Source organism: Micropterus salmoides, unplaced genomic scaffold (assembly GCF_014851395.1).
Source record: "Micropterus salmoides isolate LMB-PRFRI ecotype aquatic unplaced genomic scaffold, ASM1485139v1 Ms_hic_scaffold_1, whole genome shotgun sequence".
Classification (NCBI taxonomy): domain Eukaryota; kingdom Metazoa; phylum Chordata; class Actinopteri; order Centrarchiformes; family Centrarchidae; genus Micropterus; species Micropterus salmoides.
In genome coordinates, this window is record NW_024040040.1 from 58,294,025 (window position 1) to 58,316,189 (window position 22,165).

Sequence of the window (22,165 nt, forward strand, 5' to 3'; positions counted from 1 at the left end):
TATCAAAAACTGATATTTTCCAAGGTACTGAATCAAAGTACAGATTATACTAAAAAGGTGCAGCTCCCCGACACCCAGAGAGTCAGCACCGTTTTATTATTTCATTGTTTGTTAAGAAGGCACAAATGAGCTGCAGGCCCGGCTGGTTCGAACGGATGGCACCCTATACAGTCTGTCTGATGGCAACAGCTCATACTGGCCAAACAGGGGATGTGATACATCTCTAATACTCGCCTGCCCCTTGTGAGTGTGTTAGTACCTGGGAGCCTGGTGAGCAGACAGTTGAGCTGTCTCTTGGCCAGGGGGGTCCAGGACAGGTCCAGAGAGGTGGGCTGGCGTTTGATGATGCCTGCCAGGGCCTGGTTTGTGAGCGGGCTGCAGCGACTCACATCCACGTGGCTCCACAGACGCTTGTCACAGCTCCTGTACAGGACATAGAGGCACAGCTCTTTACTCACAAGCTGTGTGACTCTGCTTCTCTGTGTTGGTAGAAGAGCAGTGTGACGTACCACTTGTACCAGGCCTTACAGACGCTCATGCAGGCCAGAAGTTCGGCTCTGTTCAAGTATCTGAACACAGACACCCACACCTCCTTCTCCCCTCCTCTCTCGTTGCCCACGTCTTTAAAGGACGGCAGAGACAACAGAGACGGAGGGGACAGGGAGGAGGGTGCAGCAGCAGCTTCCTCTTCCTCTGAAGAAGATGCAGAGCGATCTCTAGTGCCTCTGTCGCCATGGTTACCCTGCAGACGTGGCCTACAAGATCAAAGATATAAAATGTTTGGGTTAACGGCGTCACATTCACAGAAGAACAGCGAGGGGATGAGGTTCCTCTGCAGCAGCAGTTACGGAACGTGGTCTTATAAAAGGCATGTGCGTAAACTTCACTCGTTCCAAGTCGTGGACACACGGTGCATTTTTTAATTCATTTTGTTAGAATACTCACATTCATATTCAATACACAATAGCTTTTTGGGGTGTTTGTACTCAAAAAAACAAAAATACTAAATAATTGTGCAGTATGAGTTGTTACAAGTAGTTACACCTCGGCTAGATAAGGTAATGTAATATAAGCCACTGTAAATGCCAATTGCTTCAGTGATTATTCATCCTGTTCTTTTTTTGCATCTAAAGGCTGCTTGATAGTATTAGCTTTAAAGCACGGATAGGGAGTTGGGCTCCAGTTTGTTGTTTCCTCGTCCTAGTGATCAGCGCATGTGGGTGATGTAGGTTTAATGTGGGTCAGCATTTCGGATGTTTCCATTCACATAACGTTGGCCTACGCTGACAAACCGCCACGGTCCTGGTCTGATACACACCTGTCTCTCTGTTGCTGTTGTACCATTCACTGAGCAGGAACCTGCAGGCGGGTCTTCCAGCTCCGCTGTTTCATTAGCGCTCGGCAGTGTGACTGACTCTCACACCAATCCACTAGTTGTGCTAACCTCAGCGCCACTGCCCTCAGACTCGTCCGCCAACTTGTTTGCATCTCTGGCCTTCTGAACTTCAGACACTTTGCCATTCTGAGGTTAGCTTGTTAGTAGCACGTCACAGACGTTTTGTTTCCTAACAACTGACTGATTCACGCTAGAGCTCGTGCACCGCGAACCCTCCACAGTCAAGAGCGTAAAGCTAAACACTGACGTAAACAGTAACGTTACCTGTACTGCCGTATAACATCCAAGTTGCACCAAACGGAGTACATTTTAAAGTCACACACACAAAAAGTGTTTATTTATGACGTTACAGCATTTATTTAATGCTATGAAAAAATTGAAGACCTTCGTAAATGAAATTTAACATTTTTAAGGCCTTCTTTTTAGAATATCAAATATACCCTGATTGCACTGACCTGCCAGGTCCTCTTGGGGCTGCACTGTCAGCCGTGGCCTCGGCGCTCCTGAGTCGTGAAGGTTTGGACAGAGCTGTCTTTCTGTGGATGAAGCCCTGCGGACCACCAGAACCCCCTGCAGTGGTCCTCGGAGCCATGGCTGCTTCCAGCTTTGGAACGATGGAACCTGAGCAGAGACAGTGGCGTTACGGAACATGAATACAGACTCAGAGGGAAGCTGACTGCACTGTAGAGCATCTACCTGGGTGCCTCTTGGTCTTGTGGGGGCGCTGTAGAGTGACGGTCAGGTAGGAGCCGCTCAGCAGGTCATCATTCAGATCAGACACCAGGAGGACCGGGGGTTCTGGGTCTGAATCCCAGCGCCCTTCATCTTCCTCTTCCTCCTCCTCCTCTTCCAGCGTGTCCATTTCCTCCTCTTCAGGGTCAAACTCCTGACCCTCACTGTCCTCATCTTCATCATCGTCGTCGTCGTCATCATCATCAGTCCTACGCCTCCTTCTACGTCGATGATGTCTTTCTTTGTCTCCGTCTTCACTGTCCTCCTCCTCCTCCTCCTCCTCCTCCTCTTCCTCCTCGTCGTCGTCGTCGTCGTCCGACTCCTCGGATTCGTCGCCTCTTCGCTGCATTCTGGAGCCCCCCCGCAGCCTCACCCCCCGTCCCCTCCGTGCGGCCTCCCTCATGCCCATCCCTCGCTTTAGCTTGAGGACGGAGGAAGAGCCGGGAGTCACAAGCCCTCCTCTGTTTCCTCTGTGGGCGGAACCTCCTCTCGGCAGGCCTCTCGCGTTGGCACCAAACCCCCTCCTGGAAGAGCGGCTCCCTCCTCGGGCATGGAGTGCCATCTTTCTCCTCTGAGAGGCTGCATGGACAGGCAGACGATCAGCTTAGAATAAAGTTTTTTCTTTATTGAGAAACATTCCTTGAATGTTTTTGTGATGAATCAGGAAGTGAAAAAGTGGATCTTTAACACGGACGAACCTTCATCATCGTCATCACTGGCGGAGTCGTCTCCATCGCGGCTGTGTCTCTGTCGTCGGTAGATCTTAGCCATACGAGCGTCGAGCAGAGAGGAAGATTTCCGCTTCTGGACAAGAAGGGAAAGAAGGAAAAGGAGGAAAGAATAATAATGAACATATGAGTGGAGGCACCGCATGAAAAATACAGAAATAAAAAGGTAGGGCTGGACGATATGAGCAAAAATGTTCTCACAATAAAAAGATTCATATCTTTCGATACTGATGAAAATCACGCTAAGTATCAAATCTTTCGAGTTTAAGGGCTGATTTTTGCTCCTGAGTGAAAGCCGAAGAAACCTGATGGTTGATTCTAGTTTAAACTCTTCTTTATGGTAAAAAAAAATCTAACATTTATTGAATGTTTATTAAACATTTGTTATATTGTTATTGAAAAAAAATTATCTCACGATAATTAGTTATTGTTTTATTGTCCAGCCCTAGATGAAGGTTAGAGAGAGCACTCACCACTGCAAGGCCTTCCCCTCGGTCTCCTTTACACTGCTGGAGGAAGAGCAGACTTGTCATTACAGCATTAATAAAACACCTGAAGGCTGACAACATTTTGTGGACAGAAGCTGCCATTATGTTGTGCTGATGTTCAATAGTAGCCAATTCTGATCATTTCCAAAGCTTCAATCAATCCGTGTTCTCTTTTCTCTGCTGCTGAATGGAGAGGCCTCTGTCAACTGGCCATGGCCAATGCCTGGGACCAGCTGGACTCACTATATCACCTTTACCTAGATGTTCCGTCAACATCACACTCATTCCGATTGGCCTCAGAATCATGGTTCCAAGCAGCCACATATTGAAGCACTTCTGAAGCTAACTGACATGGTAAACATAGAACAGAATGAGGTGAACATTCCTGTCATTTCTGTGATGACACAAGTCTGGCAGTGATGAGTGTGAAACAAGCGTTTGGTACAATATTACTGAGGTCACGGTTGTATTTTTGGGACTTTTTGCTTGTTTGTATTTCGGAAGGAAGCCTCTAATATCCCTATGTGAATATTTAGTAGGGACTGTTAAACCCAAGGAGCCCTTTCCTCCACTTTGCCTTAAGAACAGCAGGCCATCAGAATGATTAGCACAATGACAACACCAGCCACACAGAGTCACTTAGAAACCCACTGAACAAGCTGAATGCTATCAGCATATCTAACATCCTTTCTGAGACTGCTGTGTTCAGTAGTGCACTGACAACATGGCTGCACAATGCAAGGAAAATCTGCCATAACACTGGGCAGTACGGAGGTGATATGACTGGCAAAAAGTAAATATTGTTTTCATTTACTTGTTTGTAATAACTGACTATTAAGCTGAGCTAGCGCCGTGCTTGTGTGAAACACAGCAGCAGATTAAAATATTGCTTTCTAAATGTTGATGCTTATTTATCAAATGTATTGATGAAGTACTGGCTTTTTACGCGCAAAAGGAAGAGAGAAAAGAGCGAGGGGTGCAGAGAAGCAACAGAAAGCGTCTTTCTTATTCATCGTGTTTCAGGGAATCTTTAGCGATGTCTTTCAGGCATGTTCATATCAGAATGACAATGAAAATACAATTCATCAGTCTCCACAGATAGTACTGATAACATTTATCTTATATAAAGCCAACAAACTGACTGCAACAGTCTGCTCAAAGCATTACAGCATTAAGCGTGTCCACAGTCACATGACCTCTGTCAGTTTTTTCAGCAAATCTGAGTGCACCCCAAATCTGGAGAAAAGGCCGGTTTTGTCAAACAGTTAATGTCTCATCTTGTTTCAACCAGGCTACACACTAAGACGAGCCATGAGAAAAATCAGGAGAAAGCAGCACAGAAACCAAAGGTAGCCAGAGGCAGCACCAAACTGAAACCCAGCTGAGAGGAGAGGCACGACTCCTGTGTTCACTACAGCAGCAGTGTTTCCATAGTGACATCTACACCAAGAGCTGTGTCTGTCCTCTTGAAAAAGATGAAGGAGAAAAGGGGTGGGGTGCACGCGACAGACGGGTGATGTATGCAGAGTAGGCGGCACCTCTCACCAGTCTCGAGCTGATTGGCTGAGAAGGCAGAGGGGCCGCCACCAATAGAAGTGACGCTGAGGAGGAGGAAGAGCAGGAAGGAAGAAGAGGAGGAGGAGGGAAGAAACCACAGCGGACCACCTCCCCATCCTGCTGGGAGCCCACAGGACCCCCTATGGTAGCAGAGGGGCCGGGGCCCAGCCTGAGGACCAGGGGGCCGTGGGGACGGATGTGCTGCTGGTGGCCGGCAGCCAACGATTCATCGCTGCCTGATGACTGACGGAGGTAAATTAAAATAAAGCAACCAAAACAAAACAATAAGTAAACAAATTATGAAAAACAAAAACAGACAGGAGACACATACCCATTAGCTTTGACACACTGCAACCAAGTGTGTGTGAACGCCAAGTTAATAGAGTGCAGGAAACCCCCAACACACACTGTGTGTGTGTGTGTGTGTGTGTGTGTGTGTGTGTGTGTGTGTGTGTGTGTGTGTGTGTGTGTGTGTGCGCGCATAAGAAGTTATGTACCTCTGGGTCAGTGATCCCTTGGACACACTTTGGACATTCCCAACAGCTGGGCAGGTCTTTATTCACTACTCCTTCACCCTGAACCTGTTAGAAAATGGATGGATGAAATAGAGGAAAAAGGAAAGGACAAATAAACAAGGCTAAAACTTTGTTTGTACCTTACTTTATCCATGTAATGACATGTATGATCACTAAGCAATACACTTGTTTAGTACTGCACTGTAATAACAGCAGGACGGTCCAGTGTGGAGCAGTACAGAGAAATGTTACACTCAGAAATCGGCCTGAAATGATTCCTCGAGTTACTAGGGAACTAAAAATCTAAAAACTTTGTTTAATCCACAGTACTATATACACAGCACACTGTCTTTCGCACAGATAAGTTTAACAACGTGCTCACGCTCTGTGTGTCAAGTGGGAAGCTTCCGGTCAGCGGACTGATGCGAACGCGGAAGTCCCTGTTGGGACCAGGACAGTCTAGCAGAACAAAGGCTGGGCCTCCTGGCAGCCTAATGGCCTGTCCTCAGCCTGTTGAATCTCCAAAGCCAGAGTAAGAGTTAGTTTCGCTTGTAATCCTGCAGGTCGCCCTGGTAACGCCCCAGGGATTTTAAGAGATTTCAGCCGTCTGATAAAGGATATTTAGCGATCACTTTCACAGGCCGAGCCTGTGCTAGTGAACGCTCCGGGCACTAGCGGGTCTCGTCTCGACACTATTACACAGCCTGAATTTCTGCTTGTGATACTGCTGTGTTTTATTTTCACGTGTGTACACAATTGCTAGGCTCTGCCCAAAGCAAAGCTAGCATCCGCCCATTGAGGATAACTCACTATGTATGCTATGTGGCAGGATGTAGATACGTTTTAATTCACCATGATAATTAAACCCACAGACGTTATCTGGTAGGATCTCACTGTTTTCCCTGCTTTCCTAGAACTAATCATTGCATACACTCACTCGCCAAGTGTCCGGCATGCCGCCATTTTTGTAGTTTTGCATAGAGAACGGCTGCCATTTTGGGCCTGGTGTTGGGCACCCCGTGGGCATCCTTAGCAGAAGCCCGAACCTCCTCAACTGGCTACGTTCAACGCAAAGGAGCAGCGGCTCACAGATGACTTGGCTTCTCACCCCATCTCTAAGGGAGACGCCAGCCACCCTCTTGAGAAAAGCCATTTCAGCTGCTTGTACCCATAATCTCTTTCTTTCGGTCATGACCCAGCCTTCATGGCCATAGGTGAGGGTAGGAACAAAAAGTCACCATCAGATGGAGAGCTTTGCCTTTAGGCCCTTTTCAACACAACAGTGGGGTACAGTGAATGCAATACCGCCCCCGCTGCTCCGATTCTCCGGCCAACCTCCCGCTCCATTGTCCCCTCACTCATGAACAAGACCCCAAGGTACAAGATCCCCAGCCCACCGAACCACAACGCCCATGCACCCCAACTACGCTTCAATATTCTGGCCATGAATATCACAAACAGGATTAGTGACAAAGCACAGCCCTGCCAGAGGCCAACCCCTACTTGAAAGATTAGATGAGCATACTCCCAAGACCCCCCCCCCCGATCCTTGCGAGAGTGAAGAGCTGGTCTGTTGCTCCATGACCAGGACGGACTCCACATTGTTCCTCTTCAATCCAAGGTTCAACTATAGACCCTCCTATCCAGAACTTTAGAGTAGACTATATTATTTTTCTAAAAGGTAACCCATTTTAAGAGAACTGTCTAATTTTTGCTTTTGCATATTTACTATTGCTCTTTAATAAAGTCAAGAGGCAAATAAAATAGGCGTAAATATAGTTCACTGTGTAGTAAACGGGGACTTATTTCAGACACATCCCGAGTGAGAGAGTGAGTGAGTGAGTGAGTGAGTTACCGTGAGGCAGGCAGGATGGACTATCTGTGCACAGTTGGAACATTCCATCAGGGTGAGGGAGGGGTCTCCAGTTTCCTCTTGATTGGGCTCCTTGCAGATCTCACACACTGCAGACAAAGGAAGGCCCGGCTGTGGGGTGGGGTTGGGGGGGGAGTTACAGAACAAACATATCCAACATACAATACACACTGTAAATAAGGAGTTACTTACAGAGAGACACTGTCGTAGCACACAGGTCTGCTTGAGCTTCCCTGGTCCTCCGAACTTCTTCATGTCTCTGCAGAAGTTACAGTCTCCACACTCTGGTCTCATACAGGCTTCACAGCGTTTACACCTGCATAGAAAGAAGACACGACAGCAAATGGATGATCACCATAGACAGCTGAAGCATACACCCGCATCATGACATGAATTAGTCAAGGCTTAAAATAGGGCTGGGCAATATGGTCAAAAAAGTTCACAATAAATAAATTTCATATCATTCGATATCAATAATTATCAGGTTAACTGTCGTATTTCTTTGAAGTTTAAAGGCTGACTTTTGCTCCAGAGTGAAAGTTGAAGAAACCAGATCGTTCATTGTGGTTTTAAACTTTTTATTGTGGTCAGAACAAACACTTGATGCCAAACTTAACAAATCTGAGGCAGAACATTCTAAACTATTATGATAAAAATCTTTTTTCAACAGATATGCATTAGTAAAACCTTTTTTTTTTTTACTCCCTTTTCCTCAACAAAACAAATATCTTAATAGAAAAATGAAGTGCTGATTCGTCCATGATTGAAATGAATTAAATCTTTATTATTTATTGAACATGTTATATTGTTATTGAGGAAAGTTATTTAGCGATAATTATTATTATTGTTTTATCGCCCAGCCTTAGCTTAAAATGGTATAAAGTTGGTGTTTGTTCCAAACAACTGGTATTTGCTGAGCTAAGGTCTAACACAACCCGAACTGACACCCAGTTAGAGACTAAAACAACAGTCAATCTTCCAAAATGGATCTCTCTCTCTCTCTCTCTCACACACACACACACACACAGTTACCTGACCCTGCGCCGTCTCAGCACAGACATGGAGGAGGCTGGTTTCTGTGGTCGTGGGATAATGGGAGTGGAGGCCAATTTAGGACGAGGAGGTGGTGGTGGTGGAGGAGGCTGGTACCACGACGGCTGGTGGAGAGGAGCAGAAACAATGGCCCAGGTAACAGGAAAAATATAATACAACAAAAGTACAACATATTTGTTTCCAACATTGGCTCCAAATAAGTAGTGTATCTGATAAATGACAGAACATGTATTTTCCATATGGCAGGGGTTTTCAAAGTGTAAGACCATCTCCCCTCAAACAACGCTTGGGAAAAGGTGCCCTCTCACTCGCCCTTAGTTTACTTGCTTTGTTTTGCTCAATTCCTGGATGCCTATGGGGTTATAATGACGTTTTTAGCCACGATAACCCAAAATACGGCTTGATAGAACTTCACACTATACCCAATACATAAAAGGTCTGTCCTAAGGCATTTATTAGTTTCTGACTGTAAGTGGCAAAACCAGTTCCCCAAAACTACTCTATTTTTGAACTCTCCCTCTAACTGAATCACAGACTTTTCTATTTGATCTCATTTTGATAACTAATGTAATATTGTTTCACCTTCATTCACTGAACCCCCCTTGGAAGGCCAGTCTCACACTGAAAACCACTACCATAGGGTATTTGCTGATAATACAGTACAGCCTGTTCCTCATGAGCACACTCATTCCTTTTACCTTCAAAAAGAAAGAAGAAAATCTTTTGTTTCTGATCCAAAAAAAAACAACATTTGACAATTGACCCTTCACTAAGCCATGCCCCGAATACACAGCTGGCCGTTTTCTAGCTTTTTTTGGCTGTATTTTTCCAAGATATGAACACTGTTCCTGGGGCACTTGTAATATTTACAGTCGCTACCCAGAGAAGTTGAAAGGAGAAGTACGATTTATTCGCTTTCCAAAACAAATCCAGAAGAATGTCGGCTGTGGATTGTTCCTAATGTAACGTTAGTTAGACAACGCTAGCTCCTACCCAGCTTTACAGGAACAGAGTTGATCCAGAGTCTTTAATTTTTTTTCACATCCATGAAGCCTGAATACAACCTTCAAATGTATAATGCAACTGCAAAACTGTCTGCTTCTTTCTGAGATCGCTTTTCCCAACAAATTTGACAATATTTCTCCAGGGAGTGCAGTAATAGACCGTGTCAATGCCAACAGTTTGTCAGACTTAGCAACAGTAACGGGCGAGGGTGGGCTTAGTGAAGGGTCAATTGTGCTACTCATGCTCTCTCTGCTTACTCTCTTTGGCCACTTGACGATGGGTTTTCCTGTGTAGGACAGTTTGGGATCGTCATTGGCATGTTCCTCCAGTAGTGCCTGCAGGACAGCAGAAACGAGAGAGGTAAGAGAGAAAGCAGGGGACAGCATTTAATAAGAACAACAAAATTTCTCTCTCTCACACTCACACACACACACACACACACCTTGATATGTGCAATGAGGGCCGGGGCGTTGTGTATCCCTGATGGCACACACTTCTTGTTGGAGGGCAGAGCCTCCAGTTTCCCTAGCAGGTTCCCCAATCCCTCCAGCTCGAGAGAAGTCAGATGAACTTGAACTGCAGGCTTATCAGACTGCTGCTCTGGAGCCTCTTTATCACTGCCACTAGCATCCTCCTCCTCCTCCTCAACCTGTTCACTGGCTGAACTGGATGGCTTCTTCAGACCTGACACAAGGAATTAGTTCCACATTCTATTTCCAACACATCTACACAAAAAATATCATCATGAAAATCATACATCTACCCTCTTTGTTTGACTGTGTTCATACCAATGCCCAGCGAGTGTTTCTGAAATTCTGGTGTAAGGTAGGAGGTCTTGGTCATGCTGAAGACATAGCGCTCTAACACGTACCAGCACATCTCATAGTAGAAGGGGTAACGAAACTTCAGTGGAACCTGCGGTGGAGGATAAAAGACCATAAAAGCAATCCTTCCTGTCTTTTGCAGCTTATAGCAGAGTGTGTTTGCACCTACCCGCGTTCTGTCTTCTATATTACAGATGTTAAGTTGCATAGGGATGTTGAAACTGTGCAGGAAGTTTCCTCCAAACACCATAGAGTCCACAGGGGTGTAGACCGCATGAATCCAACCTGAGTGTAACACATTCATATTCTATTTGTTGCGTCACTGAAGTCCTTCAGCATATTTGTGAGAGCTAAATTTATACCTGAGGGTATGATAAAGGTGCAGCCCTGCTTCAGTTCAATCCTCTGGCAGTCAGATGCTCGGTCTCCCAGGAAAACATCTCCCTGTTTACCAGACAGTACCCAGTTCTCATACAGCTCCAGATTCTGATGGGTGGGAGGGATCAGCCAGAACACCTGAATACAAAAACAAAAGTTCTACATCATATAAGAACAGCATGCATGTTTTAGTTAAAGGCCTGAATCAGAAACTATGAAGCTGTAACAGACTGTTTCCATGACAGGAGGAGGCCCCACCTTGCTTCCTCTCAGTATGTGGTACCACACTGACGTCCCTCCAAAGTCAATGTGAAAGTCTGTGTAGCAGCCCTCGACACTCATCAGACAGTACCTGCAGAGTAACGCGATCATCATCAACATTTACATTCTAATGTCGTTTATTAATTTTCAGATCAATTAATTCGACAAAATAAAGTAATTGCCCCAGCCATATCTTAGCTTTGACTTCAGAGGCACGTGAACATGAGGGACTTACTTCTGTACTTTGGGGTACTGCATGTCATTGATGGAGTTGGTTGAGTCTCTCTGTCTCTCTTTCAGGTGGCGAGGCCACATGTTGTCCACCCAGTCTATTAGATCTACCTACAAACACACACAAGCTTCAAGCTTTACGGTTTCTCTGAAGCAGCACAACCCTTTCAGTTCCACATAGTAAGCACAGAGGAACAGATTCACTGTGGCAGCTGTGTGCATAGCTTTATGTAGAAAATGTCTAACACACAACATGAGCCCTTCATGAAGTGTGTGTACGTACTGTGGCAGGCCTCCTAACCAAGTTCTCCAGCTTGGTGTGGCTAAACTCCAGGCTGATGACATTATAGAGTTTCTCTCTTTGAGATGGAGGGGTCTCGTAGTAGCGTGTCCACTGGGCCATTGACATCTCTGTTCCCTTCTGAGTGCTCACGTCCATCACATCTATCATGCGTCTGCTGCCTGAGACAGAGTTAAAGATCACAGTTCATACATCAGCACTGATCTGAGAACAGCATCAATACATAAAATAAACTTCATTTTGAATAAAAAAGGGAAGTACATTTAAAAAAAAACAAACAAAAAAAACAAACAAAAAAAAACAACATTGTTTGAGCTCCTAAATTACAAAAGGTGGACAGTTTAGTCCAATCAGTACTTTGTTACTATTCATTTTGTATTGTTAAGCACCATTATTCATAATAATGATTAGTCTCTCTGCTCTCATAAATGTCTTACTGAAGGACATCAAGCTGCCAGGACTGAAAACTGGACCCAAATTACAACAGAATCCAGAATGCCAAGAACCAGGTACCCATTCAAAAATCTGAATTTCTGCATTTCAATTCCTAAATACAATAATACTTTATTATTGCCAACAAAGGCTACATATCTGTAAGGACCCTCTATGCGATGTGTTTGGATACGAACACATGTGGCTAATATCCCAACAGTAGTTGAGGCAGTTGAAACATTTAAGGTAACCCCACAACACTTAAAAATATTAATAACATTTCACCTCCTTTCTTCTCCATATTGAAATTGAAAGTGAGAATTGAATGCTGTATCAAACCTTTCCCTAAACTGGAAAAACGGTAGGGATGGGGATCATTATTGTTATCACAATTGTTTTTCCTTTTTCCTCTGCAAAGTAAACTCAAACTTTGCCCATAATTCAGGCGGGTCGAGAAATTTAGCCAAACATGACCACAGCGATTAAAATGTAGGTTAATTATCCAGCGCATCTGGCCCGTTTTAAACACTCATGCAGTTACAGATTCATTCCGTTGTCATCCTAGTTTGACAGACCTGCTCGCCAATAACAAGCGTCATGCACCTCCAGTTACGGTCCTACTCACCAATCAGAGCGGGCACAGGGTGTGTACATTTTACAACAACAAACAAAACTAGAGGAAAACGTGATAATGGCGCAACCCTTTTGTCCGGCATCAACTCACACTGAAGTGTTTCAGCAGTGGAGCGTTTAGCCTACACACTGTTAACATGTTTCACATGTGTGTTTCAACTACGGAGAACAGCTCTCTGTGAGCCCGTTCCGCTCTCTGCAAGCTAACGTTACATATCCACACGGAGCATTTCAGAATAAGAGCGTTTTGCCCGTCTGATTTTGTTGATTCAGATTTTTTCTTATTTATTCAGTTGTCAGTTGTCCTGCTACGTAGTTACACGGTTTCCTTTTTGTCTGTTTTATCTATATGTTTTATCCAAGAATGCATTTTGAAAAGTAGTGTATTTGTATTTGTATTTGGTAAGGCAATACCCCATGGCAGCCGGATTTGGCAGTGTTCCAACTCGTAGACAGTCTAAGGAACTGCATTTTTCCCTTAACTGATGTTCTTTCATGTTGTGTTACCCCCCAAACAAGAAAATAATCTGGAACATAAATGGAATTTCACTTCCTCCTTAACTTGGCCTTTAGTAACATTAAGCTAAGCCATTTAATTGCTTTAAACATTCAGCCATTACCAGCAAACAACCAAGTGATCAAAATGAAATGATGCTAACAATGGCGTGAGGTAGGCCTGCACGATATGAGGAAAATCTGATGTACACATTAACATTGTTATCTATCGAGATGACGATATAACTTGCAATAAATAAACACACAATGAAGTGTGTATACTGGCTGCCTGGTTGTTGTTAAATTCATTACAGGATTAGAACTGAACATTTTAAATATGACCACATCGCAATACTGACTGGCATTTAGGAACTCCTCCTCTGGCAGAGTTTACAACAATGTGCCAAATTTTAAGCTATGTATCGAACTAAGCTGAACAGTTATTAAGACTAGCTTTCATTCTGCTTGTTTGTAACTTGGCTAATTGGCAAGCTAACATTAGCTGTTAGCTAACCCGGACACTTGTAGTAGCATCAAATGAAACGAAACTTAATGTCTTAAGTCTTACCGACAAACATCTTGACGTCATTGACAGTGAAGTTAGCATCGGGCATCCTACAGAACAACAAGACGTTACTCAGCATATTACAAGTCTCATGTACATATCAAATCATGTCAGTGTTTTCCTCCAATGTAGAAGAAAGAGGGACAAATAAAGAGGATGCCTACTTCATTCCCAGTCCATCAGGCTTCTCAAAGATGATTGGGTCCCTGAGGCCGCCTCTCTGGATGAACTCAAACGTAAATTCTAAGGAATACCAAAAACACAGTCATGAACAACATGTGAACGAGAAAGGTTCCAAAGTTTTTTCACCCGTTTTATTTTTGGTTTTCTATCATTTACTAGTGAAACTATTAACTTTCACTCAGGAGCAAAAATCAGCCTTTAAACTTAAAAAAAACATTTGACATTTATCCTGATAATTACTGATATTGAATCATTAAATTTTTTCTCGTGATAACATTTTTGACCATATCGCCCAGCCCTACTCTTATTCTACTCACAGTGGATCACAGGATTCACTGTGTAAACTCACACGCTTAAAAACATTGGTGAGGACAAAAAATGATTTAATGCAGGAAACCTGAGAGGTATTCATTATTTATTTAGGGATTTTAGCCTTTATTGGATAGAAGAGAGAGAAGTAGGAAATTAGGGAGAGAAAGGGGAGGACATGCTGCAAAGGGCCCCAGACTGGAATCAAACCCGGGGTCACAGCTATAAGAACTGTACACAGCATCTAGTCAATATCAGGCATGCAAACTGGTCAGGGGTAAAAGTGAGAAGGATACGCAATCCGAGAAACACACAGAAACGGTGTCAGAGGGGTCTGTTTAAGCTTGCATAACTTGCAATTGTGTACTGCAACAAGAGAAAGATACCAAAGAGCAAAGGCGTCACTTTGTGTTGAAAAGCGGTGGGGACATAATTCAGATTAGGGGTATGACGATACACTGAGCTCACGAGAGGAGAGGATACACGAGAATGAGATGTGACAATATTTTAACACTACTTTATAGAAAATAATTATTGTTGAAATATGAGTTGGGGAGGTCTGGTGGGCCTCAGCAATCAGCAACATTACTGTGTCTGACAGGACAGTTAATAATGCTAGCATACTTATGGCTTACATCAGGCTTGCTGTCCAGCAGGTCGGCAGTCTTTCAACATGTTCAGTTGTCAGACTCTGCATACTCTGCCTCTGATTGGCTGTCAGGTTTAGCCATTGGGAATGATTAGGCAAATGCAGCTGTAAATTTGCAAAGCTCATGCTAGAGTGGACTCGACCGACCGACCCCCCCCCCCCTGCACAAATCCCATAAGAGACCCTTTTTGGTCTCAAAACGCAGAAATTTGCCGAAAGGTGAGGAGTTTGCATGCCTGCACTATCGACTGCACGCTGTTACGCTTTCATTCTGTGGGAAACACTGACTGCACATGTGCAAAGTGGAGTGGTCGTCTTATAAAGGCATGTGTTTCACACATAGACATTAGTGTTCTCAAAGGGGGCGGTACCGCCCTCCAGGGGGCGTTCAGAAGATGATGGGGGGCACTGGAAACAATATTTTGTAAGCTACTACACTAAGCTACTTTTGGGGGATGTTTGTTGAGGTGAAAGTTTGAAGGCGAATTTACACCAAAGATTTACAACAATACGAGTTTAAACTTTCAACTAGCCTACTTGCAAAACAATGGTCTGCAACATTAACCTCTTAACATTCCTGTAAAATTCATGCAAAACAGCTATTCAAGGCATATCCAAAATAAATTGAATGTAGTTCTTGAATCATTTGGAGTATATGCATGGTTTTGGACTTCTCTGAAGGATAACACTCTGGAGAGTCTAACCTAAAAGTCAGAATGATTGAATGACAGTGATTGAATTGATTAATATAAGTTTAAACACATTAAAACTAATTTCTTTTTCATTTCCGCTTGAAAATGCTTGCTAACAAATGCATGCAGACAACTACAGCTGGAAAACACTGTAGGACCACGGCATAAAGCCTTACCTAGCCCAAGTTTAAATGTCATACCAATACCATGAAAATTATATTTTTCACACAGGTTTTTCTGAGTGTATGTCTATTTTTCCTAAAACAGCACCGCCCCTTGGCGGCAGGTGGCTGCATCACTCCGTAGCCGGTAGCTCGACACAGACGTGTTTTTTTGGTGATAGATCAAGAACTTCCTACTTAAAGCTGGATATCGTTATTGTCAGAATTTTATTGGCTACACAAAGTGCCAGTCATCGGCACAATTACTTGCAATTGGCTCGGCCTACCTACGAAATAACTTAACAATAACGAAATCCTTACAGTGCAGGCTCTCGTTGGCTATTGAAGGCTGTGAAAGGGACATGTGAGCTCCTATTGGGTCGGATTTGGTGTCACTCGAACGGTTAGAGTTCAGTGGCTAATTTGAATACAAGCTATCGTAGTTGTTTACATTCAAACCGGAGTTATTACGGTTATAATGACATACGAGCCACGTCTGCCGGCAAATATGAAACGACGCGGCAGCAGTCCCTGGGGATTTATTGATGGAATAATGTGTTTTGGACTTATCATCTGGACCTTTGACAACGTAACAAGACCAGTTTTGTTGGAATATAATCTATCGGTGGATTACTATGAGGCTTCATAGGTGAGTTTTGCTTGTACTGGTTGGTCTGACAGAAGCGCTGATTGTACCCACTGTGGTGATTGCATCTTGAAATTGTTTGCATTAGTCGAATCACAAGGATTTTAGCTTTCAAATGGTGTATCATATGAGTATGAAGTTAACATAGCAGCTGGGTGCACATACCGAAAGCTGCCGCCAGGACCTGACGGCCCGTGGGCAGGCCGTTGGAATGTTAGAATGAAACCTGCCAGTTTATGCCACTGCGACTGGAGAACAGGGTGTTGAATCATAACTACTCTTCTCTTTCATTGTTTCTGTCAGCTTCTTGTGGCACGCAGCTCCTGCTGCCTTCCTTAGAACGGTAAGTCAGAGTTGCCAATCATCTGTAAAATTTCACCAACTTGGCGTTTACTGTGTAAAATCTGGAAAATGGAGCTTTCTTTCTTGAGATTACCGTGGAAAATGTCTCTCTCTTAAAAGCTTTAATTTCTCTGAGGAATACACCATGAACACCTTTCTATCGCCATGTTTACACATTCACAAGGGGATATTCAGCTCTCGGACTTCCCCTGAAAGCAACTAAGCATCCAGCACCTGATGCGACACCAGCGAGCAGTTACTTCCAAAATGTAATACATTATAATATTGTGATACTTAACACTACTTTTGCGTTACTTTGAGTTACTTTCACTGCTGTTTAATTGGCGCATTACTCTGATTTTCAGTAAGATGTGCTGCATAAGTGAGTTCTAGCGATGTGCAGAGTCGTATCTGTGGATTGAGTGGGTCTTTGTCATAAAAATTAACCATCTGATTAATAGTAGGGGTGGGACCGGGTGGATGATGGAATCGTCTCCCCATTAAGAAAGACGCTGTGCACATTTATGCACGAGGTACAGCAGCATAACATCATTGATTATTTGAATCTCCCAACACTCAAGACGAAAAAACAAAACAAACAAAACACTTAATTTCGGCTCTCACTGCCAGCGAGTGCCGTGAGATTAATTAATGAAGTGGACCCACCTCGTGTTGTGAATTTTATCGAGTCTGTGCCCAAGAGGTAATGTGACATGGACAGTTTCAATAAAAAAAAAAAAATTTACGTTAAAAACTGAAGCCCTGACTTTCTCTGTTTGGGACTGTGAGCTGTACTTTATCCAGCCGCTGACGGATTTGTGGAGAGATCTTTGCCTGATCGCAACTATTTACTTTCTATCCACAGTTATCCCCAGACCCCTCCCCAATTATTAAGTACACCAAAGTGTTACAAAACGTTTGAGAGGAACAGTCACTTCTTAATAAAATATAATTACTATTGACATGGCTTTTTTTTTTTAAACTTTAGCTAACATTAGCTCAATTTATATAAATGGGTAGCTGTATTTTATTACTGCCTACTACTAATGTTGCGACGCAACCAGGGGGAGCCAGGGATTGAACCGCCCACCTTTCGATTAACAGCCAACCTGCTCTACCTCCTGAGCCGCAGCCGTTAGGAAGGCTAATTAGTGTTGCAAACTAGTCCTTTTAAGCTAATGAGGAGATGTTTCTTTTGGGATTTTAATGTGCAAATAAAATGCACCTCAGAAGATGGACAACATGAGAAAACAACTATTTTTTATACTACAGATAAATGTCTGAAGCTGTAAAATGCAAACGTGAACAGTCGTATCTATAATGATTGAAGTCAAATTAACAGGGTTTTAGGGGGTGATGCCCAAAACATGCTGTGCCATTAATGTCTGTGTCACTGTGTGAGAGCAACAGAACCAACCAAACTACTTTCCCCAAATCTAAAGGTTGTTGTTTCTCCAGTAGACTGATCTTTGGGTGTTGGTTTATTATCTGCTCAAGCTTTTCAAAATATTTGTTCAGAGGTATGGTGAAAATAATGGCCCAATATGATGTGAAATTACATATTTTTCATTGGAAAACTAATAAACTTTTCTTGTGGGGGGACCCCAAAGCCCCCTGACCATGACTACTACGACTACCACCAAAACATCTAAAGCTCACATAAACTATGGGACAACACACAAAATGTAAGCTATTCTAAGGTGCATCGCGGGCTCATAACTGCTGAGACATGCTGTGTTGGAGTTCTATATTCATAAATACATTTTGTCTGGCTTTAGGCTCAAAACACCTCGCTAACACATTCATCTCACTTCGTAGTATACCCCTCAGGTTTCCACATACAAGCAATGTAAAGCTTACAGACTGTGCTCGCTTACCTCTTCCCTCCATCCGAACGACCCGTTCAGAGCCGAACCTCTGACCGTTGACTTTCTCGTCCAGATCAAACGTCCTTCTTCCATCAATCTCCTCATCAGAGATGCCGTCATCGTGATAACGTCGACGGGTACCGGCCCGCTAGGGAGACGGAAGGAAGGGTGGATGGGTGATAATATAAGCAGCATTGTAAAAACAGGTGACAAATGGTCAAGAGACAACAAAGCCAGGACCGGCAACAAATCTGTTCCTTAAACCGATCCGTATTCCCAACACCAGTCTTTACAATGAAGAGGGTGAAGGTGGATTTTGCACCAAACTGGACATTCTTCCTTACCAGGTGTACCTCAAAACATTTAGCCAGCATTCATTTCAAAATATTCACTGTATATTATATACTATAGGACTGTGCAAAAGTTGCAAAGAGCCTCAAAGGAGACAAAAGCAGAACACAAAGACTGATGGAACACACAGATCATAGAGTATGCTTCTTCCTTTACACAAATAGCCTGTATATTAACATTGCTTTCAAACACTGGCACCAACTTACAGGGGGACATCGCGGGGGTTTCGGGTAATGACAGGTGACACAGGGATAATCCCATGCTGAGCCCCCAATCCCCTGCTCCATTATCTCTCCCACCTCTTTACTGGTGTCTGCATTGGTTTTTCTTAATTAAGCGTTTTCTTATTCCCTTGTGTTCTTCAGTGCCAACAAACTGTAATTACCAAAGCATTTCAGTAAGTACAGTTCAAATGTGAACAGTTGCGTTGCAGCTCGATTTAAGGCATGCACGCACAGACACACTTATAAAAATGTTAAACTGAAATAAACTATAGTGGAGCAGTGCTGTGGATGAATTTGAGCTCAAGAGTCCGATACATAGGGCCCAATATACTAACATCCCGAATAAAGAGTACTAAATTGCGTGTACATTCTAAAAAGTACCTGTTATGGAGAATTTATTAAGAATTATTGCGTAGATGACAACAGAAGCAAACACAATGGAGGTTGCAGTATTTAAATAAGGGAGTTGCGTGTTTTAATGGTTTCCGCCATGGAGAGTCGGGAGGGAAAACAGAGCCACTGCGTAAAAACGGCTGTAGACAATGCAAAACAAAATTTGCAGCCACGAGGTACTAAACACTGAGACAGAAAACACTGAGACGCAAAAAATAAGTTCCACTCAACAATCTAAGTTCAAGCATTTATTACACTTCAACACATAAAAGTACAACTGGCACTGCAGTTACTAAGTCATAAAAATTGCTATGCGAGTGTGAAAGTGCGTGAGTGCGCAGGTGCGGTCAACAGAGAGTGTTCGCTCCCAGGCTCACCCCCTCTCTCTATCAAAGCCCAAAAAACACAGGTGAACAGGTGCAAACAAATCGACCACTATCACTTCCGCACACAACCCTGGTGGACACGCCCACCACCTACAATCCGAGTGCAGTGAATAATATGAACGAGACCATAAACATAGAACACATGGGAGACTTACAGGTGGCTCCTACACTTGGTTTGTTTCATTCAGTGCATCCTGAGTATGTGGAAATCGTCTGTACCTGACCATCCTGCCTGAGATTGCACTAAGTACTTGGGACAACACCCCTGAAAAACTACTTTGGGAAACCCCAGCAGAAACAGCTACAGCATGCTGGAATGACCCGGACGCGAGGAAATGCCAGCAGATCGAGCTTCATCCAGCCAGAGGAAACTATCACCGACCATCTGCATCGTGCCCGGTCGCTCCACGATCTCCTGTTCCTGTACGCCCCAACGCCCCATTTCTTCTTCAATACCTACAATGGCTTGAGTCGCTATTACGACAGATGCGCTGTGAACAGCTGGCGATCGTTCAGCTGGCAACAATAACAGAAGCCATCTCTGCACAACGGTTTGCACTTTCCTTTCAAACGTATTAAATACAGAGGCTGTTGCACTCACATGAAATTGCGTTTAGGCTCGGTAGATTACATTGCGTGTAGTAAATAAATATATTTGCATGTTACGCCCCAAATTGCATATTCATTGAGGCAAAAGTACTAAATGAACAACAACAGGTTCTATCTTGCACTTTTGGAAGACGTCTTTCTGCATGCACACCGTTAGTAGATCAGCTTATGTGCCAATTTGCTGGTGATATCAACTTTGCACACGTTTTTACTCACACAAACCTTTAATAAATCAGGCCCATAGTGTAGGAGCCATTACACATTTCAATGTTTTGTCCCCCCCACTTTTCTCACTTTTCCAGACTTGGCTCATAGCCGAGGCAGTTTACTATGAGTGACTAGTCAATCAGTCTCCACATCAGACATAAATAAACGTTTTAAAAAAATCATGTAGGCCTTTAGAAAAAAAAAAGTGACACAATGCAGAGGTGGTGCTGAAAAGTTAAGGGAAAAAAACTAGAAACAAAATAGTTTGCTGGAGGCAGATGCAGCAAAGTGTCTCAAAATTGGGCTACAGACTTTTCTTTTGTGCTGCTGTTACTTATAGCCTACCTGAAGACAGCAGTGAGGATGCCTATATACTTATTTCGCGACATTTTCCATTCATACCTTCACATCTTAACCAGTATGTAACTGCATTAGGCTTCATTAACTGAAATGAGATGTCAGCCAGGCTGTCTGCAGTTACGCAGATCAGTGCTGGTATCGGGTGCTTATCACAGTCACAGAAATGGGCAGATGCAAACATTTAGAAAATCAGCCACAATTTCAGTTTACAGATATATTGTTCTACTAAAACAACTGAAATCCAGTGAGGGCGCACCACGGCACTGAGGGATGATGGAAAGAAGCCTGTGTCACTCTTTAACACCGGAAGTAAATACATTCACTTTCCATTAGAGACGCATTTAACACTTATTTAGTCTTTGCAGAGCAAATGTAGACTTCACACTGTAACATCCAAGTCTGATGATCACTGGGTGGATTCTGATATATTAACAGTATTCTGTTGTTGAAAAGAGCATCCCTTTCTTTTGTTCTTTCACTTTGGTTACTATTTGTTTTATAGCGCTGTAAGAAGGGGAGTCGATAAACCGAATGTCACCGCTGAAAGTAATCTTGGCTTTCGCTCAGTGGCTACCAACTCTTGTTTATTCAGGAAACAATCATTTCTGAGATGCACAGAGAGAGAATAAATGTGTGTGGATAGCACAGTCCTGTTGAGCTTTACGCACACTCATTTATTATTATTTATTTATTACCATTATTATTATTAATAATTTATTATTTTATTCATTTATTGATTGTTTTGCCACTTTTCCATACTGATAAACAGCAGATTAACCAATATAAAGTTAATGGTAAATAGTCTTCCGACCACTCAAAATATCACATTCACCCAGTCACACACATTCATACACTGAACCTACATGCTCAAACGGAAACTGACATTCACACACCAATGAAACAGCCATCTGGGGCAATTTGGGGTTCAGTATCTTGCCCAAGGACATGCAGCCTGGAGAAGCCAGGCAACCCGCTCTACCTCCTAAGCGACAGAGGCCCATTCATTCATTTAAACTTTTAGCTCAAAGCTTTACTTCCATTCTGTTCACTACTGCAGCAGGTAGAACGCTCTACCTGCAATAGTGATCCGTTTGCTACAGGCCTGATGGCGCTGAACAGCCTCCTGCAGACGAACCTATGTCACAACATCCTCGCTTTAAGTTTAGAGGTGGAAAACGTCTGACAGCGCCACACGCACACATAAGACTTGTCATTTACATTTGACTTGCTGCACTTCAGAACGCCAACAATCCAAGTTATAGAAACACGAATATGAATATGTAAAATATATCATGTAATAATTTCTTCATCTGTCATC

The 22,165-nt window shown here is 43.4% G+C and overlaps 1 protein-coding gene across 5 annotated transcripts in view; it reads right to left on the bottom strand.

Moving 5' to 3' along the window:
* The window catches only part of kdm2aa (lysine (K)-specific demethylase 2Aa), a 30,932-nt gene that overhangs the window by 7,134 nt on the left and 1,633 nt on the right, over positions 1-22,165 (bottom strand). For 3 of the 5 annotated variants that reach the window (XM_038733353.1, XM_038733327.1, XM_038733319.1), the window contains exons 2-23: positions 18,327-18,465; positions 13,632-13,710; positions 13,471-13,517; positions 11,325-11,503; positions 11,046-11,152; positions 10,808-10,901; positions 10,534-10,687; positions 10,341-10,456; positions 10,136-10,262; positions 9,790-10,031; positions 9,605-9,682; positions 8,322-8,446; positions 7,482-7,605; positions 7,272-7,400; positions 5,399-5,482; positions 4,890-5,144; positions 3,330-3,365; positions 2,827-2,932; positions 2,093-2,707; positions 1,852-2,017; positions 510-755; positions 260-423 (exon numbers count right to left, since the gene is read on the bottom strand). In XM_038733353.1, coding sequence (XP_038589281.1) covers positions 260-423; positions 510-755; positions 1,852-2,017; positions 2,093-2,707; positions 2,827-2,932; positions 3,330-3,365; positions 4,890-5,144; positions 5,399-5,482; positions 7,272-7,400; positions 7,482-7,605; positions 8,322-8,446; positions 9,605-9,682; positions 9,790-10,031; positions 10,136-10,262; positions 10,341-10,456; positions 10,534-10,687; positions 10,808-10,901; positions 11,046-11,152; positions 11,325-11,503; positions 13,471-13,517; positions 13,632-13,710; positions 18,327-18,465 — 3,412 coding nt within the window. The remainder of the gene's footprint in view (positions 1-259; positions 424-509; positions 756-1,851; positions 2,018-2,092; positions 2,708-2,826; positions 2,933-3,329; positions 3,366-4,889; positions 5,145-5,398; positions 5,483-7,271; positions 7,401-7,481; positions 7,606-8,321; positions 8,447-9,604; positions 9,683-9,789; positions 10,032-10,135; positions 10,263-10,340; positions 10,457-10,533; positions 10,688-10,807; positions 10,902-11,045; positions 11,153-11,324; positions 11,504-13,470; positions 13,518-13,631; positions 13,711-18,326; positions 18,466-22,165) is intronic. The other 2 variants (XM_038733343.1, XM_038733334.1) reach the window with 2 other exon arrangements.